Source organism: Pundamilia nyererei, unplaced genomic scaffold (assembly GCF_000239375.1).
Source record: "Pundamilia nyererei isolate P.nyererei 1_Seehausen unplaced genomic scaffold, PunNye1.0 scaffold00010, whole genome shotgun sequence".
Lineage (NCBI taxonomy): Eukaryota > Metazoa > Chordata > Actinopteri > Cichliformes > Cichlidae > Pundamilia > Pundamilia nyererei.
This window is the reverse complement of record NW_005187411.1, coordinates 6944097-6963813: the sequence shown is the minus strand read 5'-3', so window position 1 is coordinate 6963813 and position 19717 is coordinate 6944097. Positions and strand designations below refer to the sequence as shown.

The 19717-nt window shown below is 41.1% G+C and overlaps 1 protein-coding gene across 6 annotated transcripts in view; it reads left to right on the top strand.

Moving 5' to 3' along the window:
* Positions 1–19717, top strand: part of eml5 (EMAP like 5) — a 50667-nt gene that overhangs the window by 23470 nt on the left and 7480 nt on the right. For 4 of the 6 annotated variants that reach the window (XM_005724068.1, XM_005724067.1, XM_013908468.1 and 1 more), the window contains 17 exons: positions 298–391; positions 4160–4260; positions 4364–4557; positions 5096–5207; positions 5392–5519; positions 8660–8801; positions 8881–9033; positions 10172–10303; positions 10431–10519; positions 12639–12815; positions 12946–13147; positions 13236–13362; positions 13556–13570; positions 15569–15577; positions 17721–17799; positions 18855–18984; positions 19071–19169. In XM_005724068.1, the coding sequence (XP_005724125.1) occupies positions 298–391; positions 4160–4260; positions 4364–4557; positions 5096–5207; positions 5392–5519; positions 8660–8801; positions 8881–9033; positions 10172–10303; positions 10431–10519; positions 12639–12815; positions 12946–13147; positions 13236–13362; positions 13556–13570; positions 15569–15577; positions 17721–17799; positions 18855–18984; positions 19071–19169 (1983 nt within the window). The remainder of the gene's footprint in view (positions 1–297; positions 392–4159; positions 4261–4363; positions 4558–5095; positions 5208–5391; positions 5520–8659; positions 8802–8880; positions 9034–10171; positions 10304–10430; positions 10520–12638; positions 12816–12945; positions 13148–13235; positions 13363–13555; positions 13571–15568; positions 15578–17720; positions 17800–18854; positions 18985–19070; positions 19170–19717) is intronic. The other 2 variants (XM_005724070.1, XM_005724069.1) reach the window with 1 other exon arrangement.

The window sequence follows — 19717 nt, the reverse complement described above, 5'->3', positions numbered from 1 at the left end:
TAACAGGGAAACAAAAAAGTAATTTCACACATAAAAGAAATAGGTAAATTCGCAAGTCACCAGTTTTTCAGGCAGCAGTGAAGAACCTTATTCTGCTGTCTTTTAGTCGCAGCAGTCTGACAGCATCAAGGGGGAACTGTGCATCTGACTATCCCTAATTGGCCACAGATAGAGGCATGGTGGTGATCTGTATGTCATAGTCAGTGAATCACCTGCTGTAGATCAAACCCGCTATGGGGCTTTCATGTTGCTAATAAGAGCCAAACTTCACTCACAGACTGACTTTTCCATCCACAGCGGATGGCAAACGGCTGGCCTCTGTGGGTCTGGATGACAATCACACCATTGTGCTATGGGACTGGAGAAAAGGGGAGAAGCTCTCTGCCATGCGGTTAGTACAGTTTTATTACAGCATTTGCACATCTGCAGGGTGGTCTTTCAGGAGAGCTTTGACAAACCTCCCTGTTAATTCTACAGATTGTTTGAGCACTTTTGCTTTAAATATGGACATTTATAGATGAGAGCTAAATTGAAGCCACTTTGCTTTGCAAGGCTGACAATGTGATTGATAGAACAGAGGAGAAAAAGGGAATTACCTTTTAGATTACATGGCGGCTCCTCTGTAGACGAAAAGCCTGCCTGACTCTGAATGGCTAGAGCATGAGTATGCCCCAGGGCCTTGGCTGTAGATCCATAATCAAAGAGAATTACTTTTAACTCGTATACCAGGAGCTGCGTAGATGAGATCCTGGTGAGTTTGAGCTGCTTGATATGTCAGACGCTATTTGCACAAGGAAACGTGTTTGGAAAATGAATTAGAAGACAGTCTTTTGAGATGTACCCTGTTTCCCAAGGTGCAAAACGTACATAAAAGCAAATGGATTGCTAAAACAATCAAGCAATGAAAAGGAAAAGTGGTAACAAGCAAGCAGCAAAAACAATCATATGTCTTACGATGCCTGAAACAAACTGAACAATAAAGACTACAGTCGACAGACTGAAGTCTGCATTTTAAAAATGCATCTGATAACTGAAGACTTGAGTATCCAAGACAAGCATGATACTCTGGTTTTCATCATTACCATGGTACAACTAATCCCTATATATGATAATAATAATGGATTGGATTTATATTAGGGCTGCCACGATTTGTCGACTAGTCACGATTACGTCGACTATCAAAATCGTCGACGACTGCTTTAATAGTCGACGTGTCGTTTGAAGCTTTGTAAGATCGCAAAAGACGCAGGAATAATAGCAGGATTTAAGAGTGTAATAACGGACTGAAACAGAAGATGGCAGCACAGCATGTACAAGGATGCCAGCTGCCGTTAAACCCCGAAGAAGAAGAAGCAGCTGTGTCCCAGAATTCATAGCGCGGCCCAGCTTAGTTTCTAACAATGGCGGTAGCTAGTTAGTTTTAATATTACTCTTATTATTCTTTCTGGGTCACAAAATAAACGTTTAACATATTTTCAGGTGAGAATGTAGCTGTGTAAACCTCAAATATCGGCTCAGTTTATCAGGACACCACATATTTTCAAAAGCGCTCCGACGTTTTCGGAGACGTCTGTTACCCACTAGCTCGATAGCTAGCCGGGGGCTAGGTCACTAGCGCTGTGAGAACACCGGACTCCCGGCAAATTGTTTTCAAACCCACCACCGTCTTTCGCGACTCAGGTTAAATATATATGAGTCACTTAGATAAATTAAAAATGTTGTTGTTTGGCTTTTTTTTTAGTATTTTATTTGTTCCTGAGTAAATCGGTTTGGCTGAGATTAAAGTTATAGTTTTTACACAGCTGAATAAACGTCAAGCAGACAGCTGATTATCAGAAGTGTGAGATGCTGGAGAATATACTCTGGTGTCCTGTTATATTTTAGATAGCAAGGAGTTTATTAAACTTTACCGAAACAATCTGCAAATTTCATTAAAATTGAATAAACTATCATCTTGTCTTTATTTTTAGTTAGCACCTTAAAAGCTTAAAGCTGTAAGCTAATGATAGTTATATAAGAGCAGATGCTGCTGGTGCAGTAAGCTGTAGTTTTACGTCCAGTGGATGATGATCTGATTAGTCGACTAATCGCATAAATAATCGGTGACTAGTCGACTATCAAAATAATCGTTTGTGGCAGCCCTAATTTATATAGCGCTTTTCAAGGCACCCAAAGTGCTTTACAATACCACTATTCATTCACTCTCACATTCACACACTGGTGGAGGCAGCTACAGTTGTAGCCACAGCTGCCCTGGGGCAGACTGACAGAAGCCAGGCTGCCATATCGCGCCATCGGCCCCTCTGGCCAACACCAGTAGGCGGTAGGTGAAGTGTCTTGCCCAAGGACACAACGACCAGGACAGAGGGATCGAACCGGCGACCTTCCGGTTACAGATGCGATTCCCAACCCCCTGAGCCACAGTCGCCCACGATGTATGTGAACAACACATAATTATTCACTCACCAGGCTTGATACAAATGAATTAGATTACCAGACCTGAATTATGGGTTTATTTAGAGCATTAAAGGTGTCACTTTCTCCAAAAAGATATGGCAAGATTTCCAGTTCTAAAAAGCCGAAGGCACCAGAAATAACTAACAGGAAAGCATCCGCATCCCGAAATATCTCTGCTTTTGTTTTGTTGCTCATCCTACTTGATGTTCGTATTTAGTATTTACTCCAGTGAAATACCCTGTGGCTACTTGGGAGCGGTGCATTGCGGGTTGCTCTCCTGCGTGCTGCTTGCCAGGCTCTCACTGGAGCTTAGGGACAGCTAGAGCAGCCTAATCTCTTTTATAGACACTGGTGGGAAATACAGTGAGGTGGACAAAGAGAAATGGGGCTTGACAGAGCCTGGCTTGTACAGCACCGCTGGCAGAGGGGGTATGGGATGGAGAGCCTAAAGAGGGTGCTTTTATTAGTTTCACTGTTGGATTTAGCTTTTCTTTATTACAGTGTAACTGTATGGGCAATGTTTGTCAGCAGCGAGATTTAAGAAGTTCAGAGCAGCACAATAATAAGATGCAACAATGGAAACAGTTGGCACGCCCTTATGTAATCATCTCTGTCAAAAAACATGCATCACAGCTTCCTCAGGGTAGCTGTGTTGACTAAATTTGATCAAGACTAAAATTAAATACATTTTCTGTGTGTTTTTGTTTTAGTGAGATTTGTAAGTACACAACACTTTTCAGTTAGTTTTTCTTTTTTCTAAATTATCTCTGTTAAACATATTTTGTCACTCTTGGTTTTCATTTTTACTTTTAATTAAAGATAAAGAGAGCTTTGTTTCTTAGATCGGTAACATTATGGTGTCTCATTTTGCTCATATTTTTAAAGTAGTTGATGTTTCCTCATAAAAATCATAACATCTTTTTCAGAACATATTTTTTAATGGATCCAATAGAGGAATACTGCATCCATCCAATTTTTTAACCACTTATCCAAATTTAGGATCATAGGGGGGCTGCAACCTCCTTCAGCTGTCACAAGACAAAAGGTGGGATACACCCTGGATAGGTCCCTAGTCTCCTGCAGAGCCTCTTGAATTACACTAGACAAAACCACCTTTTAATCTTTGAATTCAAGTGAATAAAATAAACCACCTAGCCATGCAGTCTGCCTTGACTTGTGAGAGAATGGATCGCTCTAAAGAAGTGAATCCATGCCTGACATTGATGTATGTCACTGCAACGAGTCAGTTTGTGAATGTTTTTCGTTTCTTCCACTGTAAGTGGTGTTATTGAGAAGTGTAAGCGTTTAAGAGCCACAGCATCTCATCCACTAACTGGCAGACCTTGTAAAGTTACAGAGCGGGTTCACCGAGTGCTGAGGGGCATACTGCATAGAAGTAGCCGACGTCAGTAACTACAGAGCTCCAAATCTCCTGTTGTATTAACATCAGCACAGAAACTGTGTGTTAGGAGCTTCATGGCATGCTTTCAATGACTGAGCAGCTCCTGTAAGTGGAATATGTATGCAGCCTAAAATGTTTGTCCACATAGTGCATAATGATGTAACACACATTACACGTAACTACACAAATTAAATATTATTTATCTTGTGATCTAGATATAAGCATTTTAATTTTGCAGCAGTGTAAAAAAAACGTGCAAATTAAAAGTTTGTGTTGACATTTTAAAATGTTGTTTTTCAGGGGAAGCAAGGACAAGATATTTGTTGTCAAAATAAATCCCTACCTTCCTGACAAGCTCATCACAGCTGGTGTGAAACATATGAAGTTTTGGCATAAAGCTGGTAAGACCTGCATTTCACTGTTGACTAGCAGAACAGCCTCTAAAAAGCAGAACTGTGGCTCAGCCGTGACACATCTCATCGTGACTGTCTGGGTCTCTTTCAGGTGGTGGTCTAATTGGGCGCAAGGGAAACATGGGGAAGACGGAGACTATGATGTGTGCTGTGTATGGCTGGTCAGAGGAGATGGTGTTTTCAGGCACATGCACAGGGGACATTTGTATCTGGAGGGACATGTTCCTGATGAAGACTGTCAAAGCCCACGACGGACCTGTTTTCAGTGTGCACGCTCTAGAAAAGGTATAACACAAATCCAGGAGGAAAGGCTCTTCCCCTTATCAGGCGAAGTTTTGTCTTTAACTTGCAGATCATTAGATATTGTTCTTCTGTCGTCATTTTAAAGGGATCCTGTTGTGCTTTTTCTTATTTTATGGTGAATGTCCATTTTATGTGAAAGTAATCCCTCAGCTCAAACCTCAAGTTTCAGTCTGCTGATATTTGTTGAGATGTCAGTGAGAGCAGATATTTTTAATATGCTCATCTCAGGCACACAGCTCTGGCTCTGAGTATGTGCTGTAGATTAGAAGAAAGTCGCCTTCAATGGTGAGGGAGGGAGTTAAAAGATATGCTTTCATACAGTTGAGTGGATTTAAGGCCTGGGCCAGGACACCAAGGTAAATTAGGAGTTACTCAGTGTCCAAGAATAAAATCATGCAGTTGGAAGCAAGCACAATAGATCCCCTTTGAAATATGATATTAGAGTTCCCAGTTACATCTGTTTAGATCTCATTTTAGAGATCATTGCACCTTTACATGTTACAATATTTTGGCCCCGTAGGGATTTGTGACTGGTGGAAAGGATGGTATTGTAGCGCTGTGGGATGACACTTTCGAGAGATGCCTCAAAACCTATGCCATCAAGAGAGCAGTCCTAGCTCCAGGCTCCAAAGGTAAAAAAGGTCACCCTGTTCTCAACTGTCTGCTGCTGCCCTTGGATCATGTTTGTCTAGCCATTATGTAATGCAAATCCATTTAAAACATTCAGTGCGTTTAACTGAAATGAAGATTGCATCCTGTAGCCTGGTCCCTGCTAAGGTCTTTGTGACTTCATTCTTTATTTCACTGACTCTGCAGGGTTGCTCTTGGAGGACAATCCCTCCATACGTGCCATATCTCTTGGCCATGGCCACATCCTAGTGGGAACCAAGAACGGCGAGATCTTGGAGGTGGACAAGAGTGGTCCTATCACTCTGCTCGTCCAGGTAAGAAAAAAATCACATAGCGAATAACATACGCAGTCATCAGCTTCAGCCTGTACCAGCCCAGTCAAGATATTCAGGAGGATGCTAGTTTCTCTGCAATATGATGAGCTGGAAGTCTTTAACTTGACACAAGTAGTGGAGTCGAACGTCTTCTGAGCCAGTAAAGATTTCAAAGGTGGAATATGTGCTTTATTTCACAGATAGAAAGCGGATGCATGATGAGGACTGTAATGTTATACATTTTCCTTATTGTTGAAGCGTTCTTAACAACATAATACTGGTGCCATAGATTACTCATCTGTGCAGGTTAATTTTCAGCATGGTGCCTAAATTGAATTACTGGACCAAAAATGTCTAAAAGGGTCTTTTAGGAAGGTGGTGGAAGGATTAGTCTAAGGTAATGTGTGTGAGAACCGATGGCATGTTTCACTCTATCTTAACAGGCATTAAGGTTGATGTGAAAGTGCCTCTTTATGGGTGCAAAAATCTAAATAACGATCGTCACAATATGTTACACTTTGTAAACTAGTCTGCAGTAATAGATGCATATTATAGTATGGTTAATAGTCACAGAGGAAATAGTTGTAAATGCTGATGAATTACTGGCACTCAGTGGGAGGTTGTTAATTTGGTTAAGTGCTCCTACAATTTCTCCTCATCTGCCTTGATTTTAGGCAGATGGAGCAAATGCTATTGATTGCCCTTTAGATCGCACAAGAAGCGATCAATTGACGAGAACGAAGGGGACGGTTTATTCTACAAGCTAATGAGGTTAACTGTGTTAGATGAGCAGAAACTCCATGAATACTGGTATGTATAGGCCAGGGGTGGGCAATTCCAGGCCTCGAGGGCCGGTGTCCTGCAGGTTTTAGATCTCACCCTGGGTCAACACACCTGAATCACATGATTAGTTCGTTACCAGGCCTCTGGAGAACTTCAGGACATGTTGAGGAGCTAATTTAGCCATTTAAATCAGCTGTGTTGGTTCAAGGACACATCTAAAACCTGCAGGGACACCGGCCCTCGAGGCCTGGAGTTGCCCACCCCTGGTATAGGCAGTAAAGAAAGAATACAACGATTTATGTGTGTGCAAGTGGTATTCTTGTTTATTGCTGACATCAAATAAACACTGCTCAAAAAAATTAAAGGAACACTTCAAAAATACATCAGATCTCTGGAAAAAAATCCTCCTGGATGTCTATACTGATATAGTGTGGATGTTGGGATTTAAAGGAAGCCACATCAATTTACTGCAATGACAATTTTAAACCTTCAGAGTGCTGAATGGAAAGATACCCCGAAAATCAAAGCAAAAAAATGTTGCACCAGGCTAGTCCATTTTATCAAAATTTAATTGCAGCAACTCAAAATAATCAGTTGTTTGTATGGCCGCCGCATGCTTTAATGCAGGGCTGCCCAATCCCAGTCCTCGAGAGCTACTATCCTGCAGCTTTTAGATGCATCCCTACTCCAACACAGCTGAATCAAATGGTTTGATTACCTCTTCAGCATGCCATCATGTTTGGCAAAGGCCTAATAACAAGCCATTCATTTGATTCGGGTGTGTGGGAACAAGGATGCATCTAAAAGCTGCAGGACGGTAGCTCTTGAGGACCGGGATTGGGCACCCCTGCTTTAATGCATGCCTGACAATGTTGGGGCATGGACCAGTCCCTCACAGAGCCCCTGAACAGTCTGAGGTGCAGACCATTCCAGACTGACCCACCACCAAACTGGTCGTGTTGAATGATGTTACAGGCAGCATAACATTCTCCATGGCTCCATCAGCGTGAACCTGCTCTCTTCTGTGAAAAGCATACTGTATCAGTGGTGGACCTGCTTATTCTGGTATTTTATGGTAAATGCCAGTCGGGCTCCATTGTGCCGTGCAGTGGACATAGGCCCCACTTAGGCCACCCTGATGAAGTCTGTTTCTGATTATTCGGTCAGAGACATTCACACCAGTTGCCTGCTGGTGGTCAGCAGGGCTCTGGCAGTTTTCATCATGTACCTTCAAAGGAGCAGATACTGGTCCTGCTAATATGTTAAATACTTGCCCGGCTCTCCTAAAGTGACTGCCTGTCTCCTGGAGTCTACTCAGTACACTTGAGACTCTGCTGGGTGACACAGCAAACCTTTGGGCAAGGGCACGAATTGATGTGCCATCCTGGAGGAGCTGGATTACTTGTGCGACCTCTGTAGAGTCCAGGTATTGTCTCATGCTACCAGTAGTGACACTGACCTTGGCCAAATGCAAAACTAGTAAGAAAAAAAAACAGACAGAAAAGATGAGGAGGGGGAAAATATCTGTGGCCTCCACCTGTAAAACCATTCCTGTTTGGAGGGTTGTTAATTTCATTAAAAGCAGCTGATAGTGAACAATAACCCACTCTCTTATTTAACTGACCAGATCAATATCCCAGCAGTTTAACTGACTCGATGCTCTAAATAAAAAGTGTCTCTTTATTTCTCTATGTTTAAGTGTCTCTTTTAACATCATAGGCTTTGATTTTTCACTTCTAATCACTGCATTGTAGTGTTTTGTAGTGAAGCATGGTGCAGGCTTAGAATATCAACATCAAGTCCTAATGTAGATATTGATTCCCACAGGGATATGATGAATTACAATAGAATATTTATCGCACATAATGGAAACTGTAAAGCCATTATAAAAAGTTTTTTTGTGTGTAGTATTTAGTCATAAATGACTAAAATAGTTCATGAGGACCCCTTGTTTAATTTTATAGCCAGTGTACCCATAAGCAGACACAAAATGAGACAGAGTGGACCAATATTAAGTGAAATTATATTTACTGATTCACAGAATACGATAAAGGAAAAGTGCTCCCTTAAGAAAATCAAGTTTGATCAAATCAGTGCTAAAGAGCTCAGAAGGAATACGCAGGAGGGGTGTAAGGCAAAAAAGATGTATGAGATGAGCCTTCAGAATTAAGAAAACGCAAAGAGAAAAAGAAATTAAGTCAACACAGAAACAGGGAATAAAAAACACCAAATCAGACACAAACAATATGCATATATATTCATGTTGAATCATTTTTCAACTTTTTTTTCCTCCATCACCTGTTGTAAAAGTGTGTTGATCACTTAAATCAAATATTTCTGCTTTTGTGTATTGGCAGGGTCACATGGAGGGTGAAGTGTGGGGCCTGGCCACTCATCCCCATCTCCCTCTCTGTGCTACCGTCAGCGATGACAAAACCCTGCGCATATGGGACCTGTCCCCGAGCCACTGCATGTTGGCTGTACGCAAACTCAGGAAAGGTGAGTCACTGTTGAAAAGCTAACTGATAACAGGAAGTGGATCGTCCCAGGCATTTAACAGACACCTTGTCCTCCGCAGGCGGCCGTTGCTGCTGCTTCTCCCCTGATGGCAAAGCTTTAGCAGTGGGCCTGAACGACGGCAGTTTCATTATTGTGAACGCAGACACCCTGGAGGACCTGGTGTCCTTCCACCACCGCAAGGACATCATCTCAGATATCAGATTCTCTCCAGGTCTGTCTGCTCACCTCCGCATTTCCTCACCGGTACAAAACTCTGAGAATAAAATAGACTTCTAAAAGCCATGTGCCCTCCAAAGAATCTGAGTTTACAGTACGTAGGATGCTGTGCAGTATTTCAGCTGGTGTATATATTTTCCTCCCGCTGTGAGTCGGAGTGATATTGCTGCAGGCATGACCCAAATTAATGGCTTTCTGTAATAAGGCCAGACAGAGAAACAGCAAGAGAGGAATGAGAAACAGTGGGGGTGGACAAAGTGAGAGCAAGAAACTAAACTCTCTTTCTCTTGGACACTTAACCTTAATCTACAATGCAAGGGATCCTGTTTCTCTACCCAACACCCATTCTTTACTGAGAGTGCCTTCCTTAGATTAGAAGGCATTATACAAAGTTGTGTGGTAATAGTTTGTAGTCCTTAATTATGCTATTATTTTTTCAAGTATGTAGACCTTTCTAAACAGCAAGATGAATAATGAAACATCTGATTACTTCTTGTTAAATTCAGTTGTGTAAATCCACAAAGAGCAGTAAACCTCACAGTAGCAGCTGCTGCAGCAGGTCAGCTGATCATAGCCTGTGCATAAAGAAAATCTGCTGGAGCTGTCAATAGAAATGATTGTGAGTGATTTTAATTCCCCACACTGAGCCACTTCGAACAATCTTAGGGTTCATTAGAATTTAGAATTAGAATCTAGAAATGCACAAAAATAACTGGTAGAAATGTTCTCCAAAGAGCTACGTCTTACTTTCTTACTTCTACTACAGGACCTGTACTTTTTCACTTTTACTTGAGTTAAAGAAGTTGAATCACTACTTCTTTTAGATAGTATTTTTTAACATAAGTATCTGTACTTCTGCTCAAGTAAAGAAGAATTATGGAAATCTAGACTTTGAGGTAATCCAACATTTTCTTTGTGGGACTAGAAGAGAAGACAAGGTAGGGAGACTGAGGGGCCGTGTTATTGTTTATTTATATGCCATATGTACATTATTCACCTGCTTGTGATGCTATATGAAAAGTCAGGTGATCACCTAAGTTAGAGTGATTTGATCACAAGGGGACAACTTTTGCGATAATTCAGTCTGGACTGAAACTAACTTGCCCTTTTATCCTCCTTTCTTATTGGCTCAGGAGCTGGGAAGTACCTTGCAGTGGCATCAGGAGACAGCTTTGTGGATATTTACAATGTAATGAGCAGCAAAAGGGTAGGAGTGTGCAAAGGATGCCTCAACTACATTACCCATCTGGATTGGGATCGGAGGGGTAAGCAGGTTCTTAAAATGCTCACTAAATCTCTACAAATGACTGTTTAGGAACCAGTTATAGATTCAAAATCTCGCTGTTAAAAAAAATATTAACCAATATACCCACTGGGCTCTTTAATTAACAGGAAAACTACTTCAAGTCAACACGAGTGCTAAGGAGCAGTTTTTTTTCGAGGCTCCTCGAGGCAAAAGGCAGACCATCCCAGCTACAGAGGTAAGCAGTGAAGAAAAGGCACAACTATGGTTATGGCGCTGTTGGCACACATTTTCCCCTCGGGATCACAGGAGGCTTGGGGAAGGGCAGTGAAGCATTAAGACGGCCCAGTTTTCACCAGTATCATTCTAATTTTGGCAGTGTAAGTGGGATAGTGTTTAGGGTCACTTTAAAACATTGTGACATTCACACTGCTTGTGAGGCACACAGAAACAGGGAGCGTTAAGAAAATAAAGGTCAGAGATGAGAGATGTCACTAGGTCACGTCTCAGTGGAGCATTAGACGTCCTCCCTTCTCATTTTACCTCATTGTGATCCATTCGTCTATTATTCCCTAACATTCCTAGTGTTAGTCCGCAGTAGTTATAGGATTGTAATTGAAAGGTTAGGTCTGCTCTTGCCTGGCTTGTGTTTTGTTTTGGGTTTTTTTTGCCTTTTTCTTTGTTTCTATTGATGAGATAGTTTGTGCTGTGGAGAGCCTCAAGGCTCTGTTCGTGGTCCTATTTTATCTCCTGTTTATTCACTAAATATTTAAATTTGTCATTTTAATACAGCATGCCATCTTTATGCCAAAATCCGATGTTATGATCACATTAATTTGTGCAAAATCAGATCAGAGAAACGTAATAAACGGGAAATACATACAACAGGCAGCTATAACTATGAATATAAATATAAAAGAATACAAATATTAAATGTGTCTGGGATATTATAGGTGCACAGGTGTGTAAATACACATCGTGGCTTACAATAAGTAATGGAGTGCAGTGAGGGGTGTTTAGTCCTGTTCAGTATGGGTAGGTCTGACCCAGTTAGAAGAATTAAAGAGTCTGATAGCAGCAGGAAGGAACGACCTCGTGTGTTGTTCCTTCACAAAGCGGGTTGAAGGAATGTGTTGCTGAAACGGTCAGTGTGTCCAGTGTGTTATGAAGGGGGTGGGAGTTGTTGTCCGTGATTGCCAGGACTCTTGCCAGCATTCTGTCACCAACCACCTCCTCCATACTGGAGCCAGCAGAAGTTAGCATAGCTTAGCTTAGCAAATATACTGGGAGCATGTGTAAGCAGCTAACTAGTTGAGCCAGGTCTGTTAAACTATTTTCCACTTTTCCAGTTCTTCCTTTAAGGCAAGCTGACCATCTTACAGCTGTAGCCTGACATTTAACAGACATCCAGTGTTATTTACATAGTGCCAGTTCACTACAGCAGTTATCTCAAGACACTATGTTGTAAGATGAAGCACAAAATAATAGGGAGTGAATTCCACCAACCATACGATACTCTCTGACCAAACAATGATGATGGTAGGAAACCCATCGTCTGATAGAACTTTTAGCAAAAAAAGGACAATGTCAACGTGTAGTTTAAAGGCAACATGATGATCCTTTGACGATCCTGCAGTGATGAATGCTCGTATTAAATATGACCCTAGTTTCAAATAATTAGGTAATCGTGTCTCTAAGTGAAACTTACTGTGAGTCTAAAACTCAACCTTCAGACTGCCCTAAATGCTCAGTTTCAGACACTTTTTTCCACTATTAACAATTTATGACATCAGTCAGTGCTGATTTTCCTAATAAGGCTTAAGAAGCCCCACCTGCCTGCTGTTTAAACCTTTTATTTGCAGTGGGCAGTATATCACAGCTTGAGTTTTTACATGGGTAAACTAATGTGCTGCAGCAAAGCTTCTCTGCTTGAGTCCTGGAATAAAAATATAAAGCTATAAATGACCATAATAGATCCACTTTAAGCTGTGCACTAAAAGTCTGTCACATCTGACTCTGGATTTTTCTTTTTACATTAAGAAATTTGTGCAAAAGCTTTTCCAAGCAGCACATAATTATTCATCCAAAAGATATATTCTTATATTTTAAATCATTTCCTTTGGCAGCTGGTGTATTATAAATTATCTTCCTCCAGCCACTGAAGATTACAGATGGTTCCAAACGTTGAATCTTCTAATAAAGGCATGGTGTGAGGTTCTGTAGGGTTTAGAATTCAATATAATATTTTAGTTTTACCTGTGAGGCTTCTTGGAGTAAAACCCTCAGACTGTATTTCTAACCTATGTTAATGTCCTTCCAGTTTGACATTTGTTTTTTTATTTCCTGGCTTTATTCAGGTGGAGAAGATCGATTGGAGCACATGGACGTGTGTCCTGGGAACATTTGTTGAGGGCATCTGGCCTGTGATAAGCGAGGTCACTGAGGTGACCGCTGCCTGCCTTAGTAATGACAGGAAGGTGCTAGCAACAGGAGATGATCTAGGATACATCAAGCTCTTCAGATGTCCTGTCAAGGTTCGACACAGTGCATAATTCTCTGTATTATCTTGTTTAAACATCGCATGACTCGAGTTATAAGTTGTGCAAATTTTATGTTAATTATGTGTTAATGTCACAAATGTTAAATAGCGTCCTTCTCCCCCAGGGGAAGTATGCAAAGTTCAAACGCTACGTGGCCCACAGCACACATGTTACTAATGTGCGATGGACCCACGACGACAGCCTCTTGGTGACTGTCGGTGGGGGTGACACGTGCCTCATGATTTGGGCCCACGAGCCCGAGGGCCACCGCGAAATCAGACAGTGTGACAGCGAGGAGTCGGATATTGAGAGCGAGGACGATGGAGGCAAGAAATTGAGTTCTTCTAAGATTTTTATTTGTCAGACGTGATCCTCTTGTCGAATGAAAAATCGAGTTTCCTTTTGCCCCACCAGGTTATGACAGCGATGTGACGAGGGAGAACGAAATCAACTACACCATTAAGGCCTTATCCACCAACATGCGACCAATGACAGGCGTGAAACCCCACTTGCAGCTGAAAGAGCCCTCTGTGGATGAAAGGTATTCCTCACTGAAGCAGTGACGCAATAATAATAACGAGGCTTTTGTGTCAAGCTAAAGCCAAACCTGACTTCTTCACACAGCCCTGTCCTGTCCCTTTCCTTTTGAAATAACTCTGCCTTTTCTGCTCTTCTTTCCTTTAATGGCTGTCCATCTGTCACTATCCTGCTCCATTATTTTATTCCACTTGAAGACAAGGGGTAGTCAGGTAAGTTCTTGTAATTATATAGAGCGATTCTGCTAAAGCAATAAGCATAGGCACATAGGCAAACTGTATGTAACAGCAAAAAAAAAGAAAGTGTGGCCTTGATCCCATTACATGTTTTCACACATGCACCATAACCCTTAGTTTTTGTAGACATTACCCAACTGAGATGCACAATATTAACTTTGCTCATATAGCAGCTCTGAAATAAAGATTATAAACTCTTTGAAACTCACTTTGACAGACAAGCAAAAAGCAAAACACCACATTCAAACAGGAAGTCAATCGTTAAGCCCACAAAATGGTCAAATTAAAAGGTTAATATAAGGAAAAGGGGATGGCAAAATGCACAAATTAAATTTTCATTATAAAAAACACCAACAGTTAAAAAACAAAAACACAAGAAAAGATAGGATTACATAAAAGCTGTGCTACAAAAATATGATTTAAGAAGTGATTCGAGGAAAATCTGCAAACCTTATCTTTCAAGTCAGGTCATGCTATATCCAAGCAAAGCATTATCACCTTTAGAGTTAAGCTTTGAATCTAGAGTGGCTCCTCTTGTGAATCTGAGAATCTCAACATTTCTGCTGTGCAGCCTGGGGTACGACACAGACATGTGTTAAATGTACAAATGTTGAAAATGGAAAGAAGCCAGAGTAGGGGTAATGTGCTAAAACTAGTCAAAAGATTGATTTGATGCTGATTCTGAACTGGTTGTAGGCAGGTGAGTGAGGAGGGAGTCACTACAGTGAAGCCTTAAGAAAATAAAGTGCAAAATAAATAACTTTCCCCAAGTCAGAATTAATGTAAGAAAACAAATGACAAAATCAGTAGGAAAGGATGTGAAACAATCTTACCTACAAGCTCCTGAGTACAGATTGAGTGCAACGCTTTAATGTGAAAAAAAGTGCAGATCTGTCTTGTCTTTGACACACTCCAGTAACAGTTTCCAGTTTCCGCTGGAAACTGAAGTTGTAAAATCTTAGTGAGAAGACCCAAAAGTAGAAGGTGATAAGAACAAGAAACAGGCTTCATATGGTAATATGTTAATGCAAGCAGGGATCAAAACACGGATCAGAAGCACAAAGAGAGAAGCTTGACAAAGATGGATGAAGTAGGACTATATGCACAGGTGATTGACAGACACAGGTAAAGATGATAAGGTGTGGCACACAGTCATAAAAGAGGGAAAAAACAGGAATTAAAAGCAAAAATGATCAATGACTTGGACTTATAAAGTGCTCTTTTACTCTAATTGAACACTTGAGCACTTTACTTACAGCGCTTTCTTCTATGGATTTATGCACTAACACACACACACGCACACTCATACAGATGAAGTGAAGCCAACTTGGGTTGGGTATCTTTCCCAAGGACACTGAAGCAGGACATGTGAAAAAAACAGCTATAAGTATTGCTTATATTGGGCTTTCTCACTACCAGGAAAAAATGGGGCTTAAAGTTCAATAAGACATTGAATTATTTTGCTGCAGTGTCCTGTCCTCGTTCGTAGTCATCGCAACAGAATCTGAACAAGTACTAAATCTTTTCAACAGTCAGCGACTCGGGGAGAAGTGGGAGGATTATAGTGATATCAAGCGATAAGAAATATTAACATTATACATGATCATCCCTTTAAAAGTCTTTTAGACGATCAGTTTCTTATTGTTCCAGATCATGCATTATGAACTTTCCCACAATTATAAAACGTCTCGAATGCATCACCGACTGTCGGTGCTTCAGATTTGTTCTTTCACAGATTGATTGATTCATTTATTTTTTTGACATCGACGCAACCAACCACGCAGCATCTTCTGGGCAGCGGTTGTCATAGAAATGGACTTTGGTTGTCATGGTTACACGGCGGCACTGACTCTTGTACTTTATATCCTCAGTGGCTGAGGTGTTGCTTTGCACGTGTCCGCCTGGCAGCAGTGAGCGCTGTGGGAAACCTTTTTTTCTAACTCTTGTTTTTTCTTTGTCATTGCTGCCATGAAGAGGATCGAGGTAAGTTCCTCACTGTGTTTTTCTACTCTTCATTTTCTCCTCGCTATCACTTTTGTGGTCTTTTTCTGACCTGCATTAACTACGGTTTGTTCATATAAAGTTACAGGAGTTGGCTTGTAGAAATCTGCTATTTTTGGATTGTTGGTGGTCCTGCTCTGACCTCTTGCCTCTTACCCTTGACCTCAAACTTGCACAGAATTTCAAGCGAAGCCTAACTTTTAATACACAGCAGGGGTTTCAAATATTTCAATATTGGCTCACCAACGAGTCTAATTCAGCCTATTGGATGGCTTTGCAAAGTGTGAAAACTGCAGTAACATCATTAATTACACCACTGCTCCCTGTGTGGGATGCTAGCTTTACTTTTCCATAGTTTGAACTGTGAATAAATACTGCTATTGTTTAGTCACTAAACCTCAAAAAGGGCACTATTCTAAGATAAATTTTTAAAATAGCTTTTATTTTAATTGCCACATTTCAGACATTAATCTAGTTTAAACAGGAGTCTTTAACCCTGGAGAACCCATGGGGTCAGATCCGACCCCATTGGTTTACCAGGGAAACCATGGGGTTAAATTTGATCCCATGGGTTTTCCAGGGTTAAAGTTTGCAAAAAAATTTATAAATTTTGCCCGAGTGGGGTAAATTGTGTCTTTCATTTGGGTTTGTGTTTCAGCTTTTTTAAACTCTTTGCTGTGATCCAGGTGAACATTATTAGAATTCTGTTACTTATTAAAAACAGAAAATTTGGTGCGACATTGAGATTGAGACTGAATTGAGTTTGACAGCCCTGATTTAAAGAAACACAAGAGCTGAATTGTAAATGAGTAGTTTTCTATTGGAGTTTTGTTTGGTTGTTTTCATCGCCCACAGGGTTGTGCAACATGAATTTGTCTGCCAGGGTGAGGCTATCGTTGCGGTGACATCCTGACCTGAACTGTGCTTTGGTCACGCCAACACAACTTTTCGCCTCGTCAGCCCCATTTCCCAGATTCCAAAGCAACTTTTGTGCACACTGGAGGAGATCCAGCACACTTCGCATGGGAACAAAAGAGGGACAGAACAGGACCTCAGAGAGATCTAAAAATAGCAGCCAAGCTGAAAGCTGTCAAGAGAAGCCTGAAGAGATGATCCTGAAGGGGAAATCATCCAAATTTAAACCAGGAAACGATTTCTGTTTTGTCAAACGCTTACATTAAAAAATGATTCTGTCACCTAAGTGTGCTCGAGGCAAACGAGGCAAGGTTTAACAATTCTTCATTGTGCTAACTTTTGTATGCACAAAATAATGAAAATGAACAGGTCTAACTGTTGGTTTAGTCCCACATTATGGAAGCATAGTGGTGGCATTCCTATGACTGTTACAGTAACATCAGTAATATGACCAGTGCACTGAATTGATGTCATGCCACTGCGTTCATATATATTCATGGTTTTTATGGCAGTAGTTACTACTGACCGCACATGTTTATTACTCCTGAAGTCTCTGCTTTATTTGGTGGTGTTCAAGACGTTCATTTGTCTTGGATACTAAACCTGTCGTGATCCTCTTTAACTTAATTTATAGCTTTCATTCTGTTCTTCTTCTTCACACACTACAATAACTTTTGAATTGTGATGGATCGTGAGCCAGTTCAGCTACTACGTCATTGATATTCCAGTTTATTTTGTGTTTCAGCTCGAAAACAGTAGAGGGGCAGCTTGCTATTGATATTAACCACTAATTACTTACTAAAATATACTATAAGAAGTGTAGTGAAGTTCTTAGGTGGAACCAGTTGCTGACACAAGTTAATAATTTTAAAAAATGCTTGAGGAAGATGACTCGTCGATCTGACTGAGTACACACCAGGGAGGAGGCTAATAAGACAGCAGTAAATTAAATCAGACAATAATGAAGGCACGATTGGAAACATAAGCAGGAAACTTACCCTGAAAATTAAACAGGAAGTAACTGAAAGTGATAAAGAAGAGCTCACACAGCCAAATACAGGAGACGCAGAGTGCTGTGAAGAGTAAGCAGTGTTATATTCATGTAACAACGGTAGTGCAATGATCCTTATTATGTTCGTCTTCATCATTATTGCTGTCAGCATGAAAAGCAGCTCTATGCCAATTCTCTTATCACAGCTGTCTGTTTCAGGCCTCCTGTCAGCAGAGCGCTGCCACAGCCAGAGAAGCTGCAGACCAACAATGTCGGCAAAAAGAAGAGACCCATCGAGGTAAGGACCTAATGTCATGAGTGCTGGTTTCATTTGAACCCTGGCAGGGGTGCTGTGATCGTCACGTGGAAGATTTTGAGTGTCAGTCACTTCTTTTCTCGTATTGCAGTTCTTTTCCTGCATGGATTCATTGTGAAAATGAATTTATTAAATAAAAAAATGGGCACTCCAGCCTTCTGGACTTTCATACAATTAATCTTATGTAATGTAACACATGTGTAGGTGTGATGCACTCTTTTGTGTTTTATTTTTGCCTGGTTTTAGATTGGAGGGTAAAAGATTAATGAGTTTCCAGTTGTGCCAGATATTTTCCTTTTGCTTGGGGATTTTGATAAGTACGTTTATTTTGATGAAATGTCACAGCCGTTGTGTGTTTCTGCGAGATTTCGGCTCGTGCTCTCTGTTCTGGGATGTTTTTTAGGAAATGTGTGCACCTCAACTTGCATGCAGGCTGAAAACAAGGTCAGGGAACAATACGTTAAGATTTTCATCAAACTAGCAGCAACACTTTAAAGCTTGGAAAACGCTTTAAAGCAAACAGTACAACGTAATTCAGATATTTTGAGAAAAAAGGCTTTATTGTCACATGATCTCCTGTGACCTTCGTGGTTAACAGTCTGTGTGCCCACAGACTCAGAGAGGTGCCACAACCCCTCTTAACTGTTTTATCAGAGGAGACAAATGCATGCATTGTAAATATTGAAGGACACATGTCCCCTGCATCTGCTGAAATCTACACTCATGCCTCACATTCTCACCTGAACACATTAATACAGATACACAAATGATGTATTTATGTAGACCCAAGAAGGCTTGTCTGTCTTAGATTAGCACATGATTGAGAATGCTGTTTTCTAATGTGATCATTTTAGCCTAAGACACTGCATGCTCGTCCTCAGTCCACATTGCCTCTCTGTGGATGAGGAGGATGATGATGCTCTAATCGAATGATGGCGATCTTCAGCGAGCAAGCTGGCCCTGAAGATCTTGGTTGTCATGGCGTTAACCTTTCTGACTTTCAGATCGCCTTTTTTTTTCCCCTGACTCTCCCACAGGACCTGGTGTTAGAGCTGGTGTTTGGTTACCGTGGCAACGACTGCCGCAACAACGTGCACTACCTGAATGAGGGGACTGACATAATCTACCACACGGCCTCCGTCGGTATTGTCCTCAACTTGACGACTTGTAAGTCGGCAGAAGATCGACTAAACCATGAAAGCAAAAAAAAATCACGTATTTAATGTAATGTGTGTATGTGTGTATTCACACAGCCTGCCAAAGTTTCTATGTGGAACACAGTGACGACATTTTGTGCCTGACCATCAATCAACACCCCAAATTCCCCAACGTGGTGGCAACTGGCCAAGTAGGTATGTTTGTGAAAAGTCGCCCTCCTGTGTCAGCAGCTGCTTCTTTCTCTAGTCTCTGTCCTGTGTTGGATTACCATACATCTCCCTCTTATAAGCTCATCAGCACAATCAAATCTCCAGATCACCATTTTTAAAACATGAATACAGATGAGGACAACATTATTAGCACTGCTATGAAATTTTACATTTTTGTTGAAGTTTTTCCAATGCCACTTGATGCCAAAATATAAAAGAAATCAGTTTAGACTTGAGAAAACATGTCAAGAAGTGGAGTGAGAAGTGTCATCAAGAAATTCAAAGGAAGCCACGTTGTACGTAACAAGCCTGGCAGAGTAAGGAAGAGACAGATTTCAAAGACTCGTGGGAGATGTGCCTAAAGACCCCAGAACAACTGCCAAGACTTGACGTAGCCGAGTCATTCTCCAGAAGACAATCACTAGAGCTCTGCAGAGGAATGGACTGCGAGGTTGGAAAGCAAGAAAACTGCACTTCTGCAGAAGAGACACCTTCAAGTCAAACTGAAGTATCCTAAGGACAACCTGCAGAAA